The sequence below is a fragment of the Podarcis bocagei genome (genome assembly GCF_964188305.1).
Source record: "Podarcis bocagei genome assembly, chromosome: 14".
Lineage (NCBI taxonomy): Eukaryota > Metazoa > Chordata > Lepidosauria > Squamata > Lacertidae > Podarcis > Podarcis bocagei.
The window spans coordinates 36491303-36502276 of NC_138139.1; the positions used below are offsets into that span (position 1 = coordinate 36491303).

Below are 10974 nucleotides of genomic sequence, written 5' to 3' on the forward strand. Positions count from 1 at the left end.
ATATTCATATTCCCTGAATACTGGTGCTGCACACATCACTTTATCAGGCACCAGCCCATAGTAATTACCATAGCAGTTCTTAGTTGTATACACACTCCTAACATGAATATAAACACAAGAATCACCCTGGTGTTAAAGACAACATTTCTATGAAGAAAGCTAAAACCAAGACTTTATTCTGGTACATGGCCACAATGAAGAAACGTACATATTTCTCTTCAAGCTTCCTGGCAAGCGCCTCTGCTTTATGCCTCTCCTTTTCCTCATCATTGAAGGGATCGGCAAGGTCTTTTTTCTGTAGGGGGGAAGCAAAAAGGGAGGTGAACAACATCAGAATTGAGTCAGTTGTCACACTGTTTCACAGAGATGCCTCTTTTATCTCAAGGGCCAAGAGAGAGTCTGGAATATTCAGTGGAGATTCATGCTTGTAGACACGGTGTGTTGGGAAGGTGGGGACTTGGTTCATGCTTGTAGGAGATCGCATTGACAAAACCAGGAGAGCTTGCCCTTGGGCTTCCAGTCTAAAAGACTAAAAATAAAAAGTAAAAACACCCAGCAGCCACACGGGAAAGAAATTTGTCAAGTATGTGCCCTAAAAATAATCATTGTAAACAAACTTTTCAGTGTTGTTTAGCAGCAAGAACATATGTGAAGACCATAGATTCAAGTTTTAGTCCCAGATCAAATATTAGCATCAGCTCTCCTTCCCATCCTATTTGATTAATTATATTCCCATCTCATTTGATTTGCTTAATAATTAATTTCATCAATATCTTATAGGTTTTCTGATATCTTCCCAGTAAGATATGCCCATCCAACCTGTTTAAAAAACCTCCAAGGAAGGACATTTGAAAATGGCCGCCATAACCCCTCAGTCTTCTCTTCTCCAGGCTAAACATACCTAACTCCCTCAACTGTTCCTCAGAAGGCTTTGTTTCCAGACCCCCGATCACCTTGGTTGCCCTCCTCCATGCACATTCCAGCTTGTAAATATATTTCTTAAACTGTGGTGCTCAGAACTGGGCTGGGGTATTGTTTGTGGTGGAGGAGGGTTGCCATTATTGATATTAATCTTTCTTTTAGATTTTATGATTTATGTGGAAATTGTTCAGTTTGGTTGTGTACTTTTTGATGGTTTGCTTCTTCATAGCTAGTTTTGTTACATTTGCAATTTTGATCCCCCCCCCCGCGCCCCATGTTGTAAGCCACCTTGAGCATGGTTATGGCTATGGAAATTTGGAATGCAAATAAAATGGTGGATGGATGGACACAGTCCTCCAGGTGGGGTCTGATCAAGGCAGAATACAGTGGCACTATTACTTCACTTCATCTGGACACTATACTTCTGTTGATGCACCCCAGAACTGTATTATTTTTTTTTGCTGCTGCATCACACTCTTTAACCATGTTAAGACTTGAGGTCTACTAAGACCCCTAGATCTTTTTTACATGTACTGCTGTCAAACCAGGTGTCCACCATCCTTAAGAGATCTCAAAGCTTTGTTGTGGGGTTTTTGAAATGCACAACTAAAGAATGTGCAACAGGAACAATAAGATGTCCACATACTTTTTCTCCTGTGGAACTGCTTTTCCCTTTCCCTCGTGTATTCTTCAGCAGCTCTGGATAAAAGAACTCAGGACAGCGCTTGTGATCTGGCTCAAAAAGGGTGAGGGCAATGCGAACTGCTGCAGCCGCAGGTTCAGATTCCGGGGGGTGCTCTGTTCCTGTGATGTCCTCCCGGCGAGGCTTTTTCAGTAAAGTGGTGCTCAGTGGACCAGACAGAGAGGTGAGCTGGACCCTGTGGGGTTCCGTCATGGCTAGACTTACGTTGTAGTTGCTATCATGGCATGGTTTCCAACAGTCTAGGCCAAAGTCTTGACTAGTATATACATGAGGGCATCACCACTAGAAAACACGCACACACAGATGGATGCCAAATGCAGAAATTAATAGATTTGCTAGATTCCTGCGTTTTAAGAAAAACAACACAACAATCTCTGCTTTCATAAGAGGAGAAGAATCATCATCCCATAGCCACACCACTGCAGGTTAGCATGTGGCCCTTGAAGTTTATGCAGCACAACTCTGCTTCAAGCCAAACATGAAGGAAAGAAAGAAAGAACTTTCTGAACAGAGCAACTTTTATGGAATCAGTTTCATTGTGACATTGGCCGGAAAGGTCAGTCTGGGCTATGTTACTCCACATCAGAGAATTTCCCACACTGGGAACTGACATAATGCAAAAAACACTGAACACATATGCTCCGGCCTTCTGCTGAATACAAATGCCGATCTGCTAGCATTCAGACCCAAATGAATCCCGATCCATGGCATGTAGATAGTACTCTGAAACTTCTTTCCAAAGACGTATCTTCATATTTCTACCTAAAAGACAAAATCAGAAAGTTCCAGCCACAAAAAACAGAACAGGTGAACACACAATTTTTGTTCCTCCATGGACTATGTTTCAAATGAGGCCTGTCTGGCAGGTCTGGTGCTGTACTGAACAATGACTGTACCCTGTAACTCAGGTAGGGATACTCTAGCCCTCCAGATGCTGCTGAACTACAAGTGCCATCAGCCCTAGCATGTATGGCCAATGGCCAGGGCTGATAGGAGCTGTAGTTCAGCAACATCTGGAGGTCCAAATGTTCCCCACTCCTGCTGTAACCGGATGAGATTTCTGAACGTCCAAGCAAATAATTTTACCACACAAAACTCAATTACACAGTTGGATGCCATGAAATGTAGCAATTGCTACTAAACAAATGATTTCAGAAAAGCATTAAACTCATAGAGAACATGCCTGCCCAAAAATATTAGCCATAACAGGCAGAAATGGAAGCTCCATGTTCAGAAAAAGCATGCTTGTCCTTACCAGTTGGCAGAGACCAATCAATAAAAGCTTAGTCACTATTACACCCTCTCTGAGCACTCATCGGGGCACATTTGGGAACAGAGTGCTAAGCATAAACATTTGTTCTTAACCCAACAAAACAATTCTTACTTTTTTAGGATTGGCAGTAACCAATAGACATGGTTTGGGCTCTGACAGATTGTGGATGCAAATGTTTTATGCCAATAGAAGATAATCAGCAAAATTATTACACAAAGTATTAGATGATCCACTCTCTAGAGTGAAAACTGGCAGATAAATAGTGATGAGAGAAAAAGCCAAATTGCGGCAGCTTGGATGAGGAACTGTCCCCAAATAAAATATCTACAACTGGAGATGTTGCCGCTGAACGACTGACTGTTCAATGTACAGCAGTAACATAGTACTTTGTTTCCCCATGACAGAGAAAGTGAGATGCACACAAACAACATGCTTTGGAGAATACATTTGTGTGAGTCATGTCCTTGGGGGCACCTGCTACAAAAGTCTCTTACACATTCAAATGACTCCCCCACCTGCTGCTTTGTGAGTAAACCTCAAGGAAAAATCTGTACCCACTGCCTTGTGGGAAATCCTTGGGAGAAGAAAAGGCTAAGGAATAAACCCTACACAAATCCGGAGTGGAGTCCCTAAGACAGTTGTCTTGTATGCCTCTTTCCAGCAACTCCTGCAGCTCAAGCTGATGCCAAATGTATTGCTATGTTTCCCTTTGGACCACATCAGAAAGGCCAAGAGTGGGTTCTTGTTGTCTGGGTAACCCAAAACCTCCATACACACTGCCCAGGTTGTCACCCCGGAGAGATTACTTCAGTGCTGCTAACGCAGCAAAAACAATGGAAGCAACAGTTACAAGTCACAAGTCTCTGCAGCCACAGCAAGTGCTGTGACTCTCTAGTGGTTTGACTTCACCCCTGGAGACACATTCCATTGTCTCTCTGAGACAGATAGATGCTAACAACTACACTCTGTTCTGCTCTGTCTTGACAGCATCAGGTTGAGTGTTAGAACAAAACCCATCCACTTTCCTGTCAGTGCAATGGCACAATAACAGGATTAGGTCTGCGAGATCCAAGTAGCCCAGGCATTCACATATAGCATTCCTTTATTTATAGAACTTATTTCAGTTTCCAGAGTGTTAATGGAATGCATGCTTCTGGTCCCCATGGCAACAATAGGCCAATTTTTCTTTATTGTTTTCTGGCATTTAGTCACTCCCCACCCGCCTCCTTTATCTAAGTGAGGTTCACTGTAGGAAAGCTAAGCTCAAAAATAAGGTAGAAAAGTTGGCATGATGTGCTGCTTAGCAAAGCTGGGAAGTCCAAAGTTTAAATCATATAAACTTAGAAGGTGGTCTTTGAACAATCCACCCTTCAAACCTCACCACAACCACCTCATAATTTGGAATGCAGAGATAAAACCACTAGCTCACGTTTTATGACTAAAAGGATGATTGAAATAACATGTGTGGCATGTTCTGGACACTAAGGAAATGTAACTAATGCAAGTGCAAAGTATTTGAAACACAGAAATAGGTTAATTGCCTTGCAGGATCTGAACAAAGTCCACCTGCTTCAACATTCTCTCTCACACACTGATGGGTCAGATAGATGCCTGGCTGTTTCCTCTGGACTTGCCCCTGGTATTCAGAGGTACACTGTCTCAATATAGGGAAGCCCCATTGTGCTGTTGTCCAAAAGACACCAGCAAGGGTACAAGATCTATCTTGACATATCTACTTAACCCCCAAAGTGGGAAAATCTGAGGCCCAACTCCCACCAGCCGCAGCAACATGGCCAATAATCCTGAGGAGTGATGGGAGTGCAGAGCCCAAGAACATCTGGAGGCGTACAAGTTTCATCCACTGCTGGTGTGATCCAACGCTCCCAATTTCCAAAAGCAGTCAAGAAAGCTTCTCCAGGAAGCCCACAAAAGCAGAACTATGGTCCTCCCCCCCCCACGCCTGCACCTTTATTTACCCATAGCATCTAGCGCTGTCGTAGACTGCTACAGCACATGGAGGTTTTGTTTACAGACATCCCAGGTAGTAGCTACTGATGGGTAGCACTAAGGGTTTTCCGGTGTGGCGTGTAAGAGGCTATGGAAAGATTCCCCCTCCTCCTCGTTCAGGCTTCGCGGTATCCAACTCCCCTCCCCCGCACCGATCCATGCACCCAAAATAAATGCAGAAGCACAAATGGCAATTTCCAACACTCTGCAAGGGCTGCCCACCCACGCGCACATTTCCCCTGCATTATGTATTAGGGGGAAAGAGAGGAGAAGGCCGAAGCTCATCTCCAAGTCCGGGTTAATCGGGCGGGGGGGGGGGGTTTCAAAGAAAAGGTGTCGGTTATTCCCAGCCGGCGAGGTGGCGAAAGAAAGGCCCCGTTGCCCCTGGTAACGAGGGAGGCGCTTTGGAGCGCCTGGGGAGGTTTGTCCCTTCTCTCGCCCTCTACCCGAAAGCAACGCTTACCGGCGCGCCTCCATTTCTTCGACTCCAAGCTCGCCTCGCGGCACCTCTCCGCCTTCCCTCCGGCTACCTCAAACCGTTGCCGCGGCCTCAGCAGCTAACCCTTCTCGCAAGCGCCGCCGTTGCTGCAACTGCCGCCGCCGCCGGATCCAATTCCTCGCTCTCAAGTCACGTGCAAGGGGAGAGGGCGGAGAGAACGAAAAACAACAAGCCAGGGTTGGAGGGAAACCCCCGAGGCCCGCGTCACGTGACCCCAACGGAACGCGCTCGCGCTCTTCGCTTTTTGACAAGCAGAGCAGGAGAAGAGGGGGGCGGGGGAGAGGTCACGCGCGGAGCTCTCCCGCGTCACATGCAAAGGGCCGGCCTATCAGAGAGAGCGCTGATCGTACAGGGCATCGCTTTCCATCCATCTCTCCTCTTCCCCTCCTGTCGGTCTTTGTATTGCTGCTGCTGTTGAGGAAAGGAGGGAGGGGGCGGCGACGGAGTGCGTGCTGCGCGCGCGCCAGCCAGTGTCCCGGTAGGCTCTGCGGCAGAGTGGGAGGGGGGAGAGAGAGAGCGAGAGAGAGAAGGAAGGAAGAGGAATAGCAGTAGGGATCATCGTAGCTGCCAATTCTGGCTGCTGAGGGGCGGAAGGAGGGGGAGTCTGAGGAGGGGTGTGGCGGCGTCGGCTGTAGAGGAGGAGGAGGAGGAGGAGGTGGTAGCGGCGGCAGCAGCAGCAACAGCGACGGTGCCGGCCGGGTCAGGAAAATGGCTGCGGCTGCGGCGGCTGTTCCTGTGAACCTGCGGCTCGGAGACCTGGTGTGGTGAGTTGCGGGGTGGCACCGCGGCGGTTGGGGGGCGCCTCCCCTCTAGAAAGGGGTGAAACGGGAAAAGCTGAATCTTCTGGCCTGGGCCTCGTAAGCCCGTAGGCGGCCATCGCCGCCGTTTGTGGGCAGAGCCCTGCGAGGGAGAGACACCCCCCCTTCCTCAGGCACAAACACGGACTCGCCTTGTGGGAGGAGGCACGGGCAAGTCAGCCCCGCGAGGACTTGGGGCGGGATGTGGGGCTAGACTTGCCTCCCGACCACCTTCCTGGAGGGGAAATTTGCCACCTTTAAGGGGGTGAAGGAAGTCGTAGGGGGCTGCTGGAGGTGGCGGCGGGCGACTCGACTCGAAGGGCGGCGCGGCCTGGGGCATGTTGCGCGTGAGAGGAGTTCACTTTTAAGAGACAGAGAAAGGTAAGCTTTGGTGTGAGCGGAGAAAACGAGTAACATTATCCGGGTGGTCGCGAGATGGGGAGGAGTTAAATCTGAAACACCACCCCATGGCTTCCATTAAATGTAGCCATATTGGGGGCCACTACAGTTTCCTAAACACGCAACTTCAATAGTTAAGAGGCTTGGGCCTCCTCTGGTTTTCTGCATTTCTAGTACTGGAAGAAACTGAGGTAAAGAGGCAAACTTGGTTGTGGGGAGGGGGGGAGTGCGTGCTAATATTATCAGTAAGCTGGCAAACTTGTGAGGAAGGGATATTCCGCATCAATTGGGTTGGTCTTTTGGTAATAGAAATGGAGCCAAGGGTAAATTCCTGCCAGCACTCAGTGTGAGCCAGGAAGTCTTAGGATCAAACTTATTGAAGCCTTAAGCAAGCTACTTTTTTCCTTTAGTTTTAGTTTTTAGACAGCATCGTGGAGAAAATGGCACTGACATATTCCGGAATGGAGCAAAGATTGTAATTAGAATTGTACAATAATGAATTAATTAAAAGTTCTTTGAAAATTCAAATAAAGGTTACTGCTAAATAAATGGAGCTCTAGGTGGCTCAATGAGTGATCCTTTTAATTGGACCGCCTAAATTCAGTGAGAGTTGTTCTGGAAGCTATTGTTTACTGTTGAAATCTGACTTCTTGAAATCATTGTAAATTGCAATGAGTACTTAAAGCAGAGTTGTCACACACAAAGTTATGAATAATGATAGTTATTTTAAATAACACGCTTAATGTACAATTGTCTTACTGTTTTATTTTACTTTTACAGCAACCCTGTGATTCAGGTTGCTGCTGTTCTTCTTTGCAGGATCTGAAGTGGAGAGGTAGTGACTTGGCCAAAGCCACCGAGTTAGTCCATAGCTGAGCTGGGATTTAAACTCAGGTTTTATATTGTAATCCTATTGATATTTACTCTGAAGTAAGTTCCACTAGGTTTAGGGGAGCATACTTCCACGTAAGTGTGCACTGGGTAGTGTCCTCAGAAGCTTTTGTTCTCATTTTTATTCTCATTTCGTCTTGTGGGATAGATCACCAATGCAGCCACTTTACGAATGGGAAGCATGAAAAGTGTAATGGCTTCTCTACCAAAAGGATACTTTCCTTTTTTATACTAGTTAGTCCAATTGAGTTACTTGAAAAACCGAGGAACCTGCCCCCAGTACAACAGCTAACCAGGTTTAAATTATAATGAAGTGTGGTAGTTACTCTGCAAAAAATGCTTTCTAAATTTGGATCCTTTCTAGAATGTTATAACAACAGAATGTATGGCTTTTGTTAACGCATAGTTTAGAAGTGGGCAAATAAGTTGAGCTACATTGGAATTTGTTCAATGAGTAATACAAACCCTTTTCTGCCTGCTCCTTTGTGACTTCCCACAATCATATTATGCACTAAGAGCCACAAGGGAGCTGTTCCATAAAATTATTTGATACATCTTGACTGTCTCTTCATTATATGCCCAAAAATATTTTTTACAAAAAACAGAACTTCAAATTATGTTCTTAATTAACAAGCACAAAGTGATTGTTGAAAATCCCACATAATGCAGTGAGGATACTCTGGAAATAACATTGTTAGGCTGCAAAAATGTTTGCTAGCCTTCTGGGGATTGGTGAAAAAGAGATGGAGGGTCGCACTCTTGCAGCAAACTGTTGTGTTTCTGTGCTGGGGGTGGGCACTTTCCTCATCTGATTCTCTGCCAGCCCATTCATTCACTAGCATAGAATTTTATGTACTCAGTTTTATGCATTAGTCCCTTTATGGTTTCTAGGCCGGTGCTTAAATGCAGGGTTGGTGTCATTGCTTGGTTGTGTTAGGGTTGAGGTACCAAATGGGGTAATCATCTGGAATTGCCGGTGTAATGGCCACCTTTTGTAAGAGAAGGAGCCAGTAATTATATGTGACTGTGCTGGAGTTGGTGCACAAATACAGAACTGGAAGCAAGACATAATTCTATGAAATTTTTATCTGGGCCTGTGAAGCCTGGGTTTTTTCCAGGGTAGTAGCTCAAGGCCATTGAATGCCAACCAAGTAGTGAGTCTGCTTCTGGTAGTTAAAGCCCTGTCTTCATTGAGCAGTGGTGTCTGAGCAATATGACTTATTTCAAGAGCCACTGAGCAGTTTATTTTTGTGTCCTCAAGATGGGTCATATACCACTAGAACTACAGTACACAGATTTTGCTCCCAAGAGAACATGGTGAATGGCAAAATTTTTGGAGCAGCTATTGATAATCTGGAAAAACTGGCATTTATTCATCTTTACGTATAAGTGTGGCTTATTGGCAGATACCTCTGCCATGCGAAGAAATCCTATTCCTATTTTTTTTGCTCTAATAATGGCTTCTATTAAGCATTTTTTCATTTAGTGTTTCTGTTAATTCTTCTAAATGGTGGTCTTAAACAGATTTGTTTTAACTTTGAAACAAATAGCTATATACTCAACTTGCAAGTTTGTATAAATTTATATACCAAAGAAAAGTAATTATACAATCCTGACAATAACCAGCTCAGATTTCTCATTAGACTTGCTAACAGAGTAGCTAGAATGTGATTTATTCAGATGATGCATTTCCAGTCTGTGTTGGAAGTTGTACTCAACTTGTGAAGTCGTTAAATTTGAGTTCAAGTTGGAATTCACATTTAGCTTTGTTGATAGACTTTGATGATTATTTAGTCATGTGCTAATATAGTATGTTAGATGATCACCAAATATTGAGAGATGTGCTATAAAGAGGGATGGCAGCAGAGTGAGTGAGTGAATGCCAGCCTAACTTAATCTCATAATAATAATAACAACAACAACAATCAACTTGGTTGTTGCTTGTTCTATATGCCAGTGTTGTTTCTTGGTCTTTTGCATCCAGGTTTGTGTCTAGTACGGCAGCTTTTGGCCCTTCCTTAATTGCTTTGCTTTGCTTATTGGCAGGAATGTTGTTTCCTAGCCCTGTAAATAGGTCCAAGATTAACATGGGGACTTGTGTAATGGCTGTTAATATCACTAAAGTAGGGGAAAAGGTATGTTCCCTACATGTGACCCATGACAAACTTTCAAAAACTGGTGCTTGCTTGAACTTTTGGATCTACAAAGTGCTCACTTTGTAGAACAACTTTGTTCTTCTCTAACTTCTATGAGCCAGCATGGCTGGTAGCCATAGATTATGGAAGTTGTAGTCAAGTAACCCCTAGAGGGCCACACTGTTCCTCCACTCTTGGTTTATGGACAGCAAAGCCAGTAAAAGGAGTGGTGTTAGAAGTATCAGTGAAGTAAGCATCGGCAGAGATAATAGAGATGATAGCCCTCCAACAGCTTCTGGAGGGCAACAGATTGGAAAAGCCTGTCTTAAGGGAAAGGGGCATTTGTGGTCTGTCTTCCACACCAGGAGAAAGGTAATTGCTTTCATTTCCCTTTGTGCTTTCTGATATAACTTCTTCTGCCTACACTAGCAGGAGAAGATGAATTTTCAGTGGCATGAAGTCAGGGTTCCACAAATTCACTTGCCAGATTGCTGTTGGCGACTGTGAATCTAATTGAAGCACACCCACAAACTCAAATCTCAGCATATGATATATCTTCATTTTTTTGTACACACATAAATAATAAAACATGACGTGACTAACAAAAAATGGATCACTAGGGAAGTAAAATACTAAACATTATTTTACCATACATAATAATCAGGTGATTTTAATAAACCAGTAAAATGAATTCTTCAATAAATCAGCTTAGAGAACACAGAGTAATATGGGAAAGCTAATGAATAGTGCCTGCTTATCTATGCCAAATTTCAATGTATGTGTTCTTTTATTTCTACAGTGGTACCTCGGGTTAAAGGGACGCGGGTGGCGCTGTGGGTTAAACCACAGAGCCTAGGACTTGCTGATCAGAAGGTCGGCGGTTCGAATCCCCACGACGGGGTGAGCTCCTGTTGCTCGATCCCTGCTCCTGCCAACCTAGCAATTCAAAAGCATGTCAAAGTGCAAGTAGATCAATAGGTACCGCTCCAGCGGGAAGGTAAACGGCGTTTCCGTGCGCTGCTCTGGTTTGCCAGAAGTGGCTTAATCATGCTGGCCACATGACCTGGAAGCTGTACGCCTGCTCCCTCGGCCAGTAAAGCGAGATGAGCGGCGCAACCCCAGAGTCGGCCACGACTGGACCTAATGGTCAAGGGTCCCTTTACCTTTACCTCGGGTTAAGTACTTAATTCGTTCTGGAGGTCTGTTCTTAACTTGAAGCACCACTTTAGCTGATGGGGCCTCGCGCTGCCGGAGCACAATTTCTGTTCTCATCCTGAAGCAAAGTTCTTAACCCGAGGTACTATTTTTGGGTTAGCAGAGTCTGTAACCTGAAGCGTATGTAACCCGAG

The 10974-nt window shown here is 45.0% G+C and overlaps 2 protein-coding genes across 21 annotated transcripts in view; one reads left to right on the forward strand and one right to left on the reverse strand.

The window, feature by feature from the left end:
- Nucleotides 1–5619, reverse strand: part of UBN1 (ubinuclein 1) — a 28846-nt gene extending 23227 nt beyond the window's left edge. Inside the window, exons 1-3 of one of the 4 annotated variants that reach the window (XM_081170403.1) lie at nt 5368–5619; nt 1568–2386; nt 209–295 (exon numbers count right to left, since the gene is read on the reverse strand). In XM_081170403.1, the coding sequence (XP_081026529.1) occupies nt 209–295; nt 1568–1816 (336 nt within the window). In that variant the 5' untranslated portion in view covers nt 1817–2386; nt 5368–5619. Of the gene's footprint in view, nt 1–208; nt 296–1567; nt 2387–3451; nt 3557–4962; nt 5239–5367 lie in introns of those variants that run through there. The other 3 variants (XM_081170406.1, XM_081170404.1, XM_081170405.1) reach the window with 3 other exon arrangements.
- A 350-nt stretch (nt 5620–5969) lies between these two features.
- The window catches only part of GLYR1 (glyoxylate reductase 1 homolog), a 42737-nt gene continuing 37732 nt past the window's right edge, over nt 5970–10974 (forward strand). For all 17 annotated transcript variants that reach the window (XM_081170412.1, XM_081170421.1, XM_081170424.1 and 14 more), the window contains exon 1: nt 5970–6167. In XM_081170412.1, the coding sequence (XP_081026538.1) occupies nt 6112–6167 (56 nt within the window). In that variant the 5' untranslated portion in view covers nt 5970–6111. The remainder of the gene's footprint in view (nt 6168–10974) is intronic.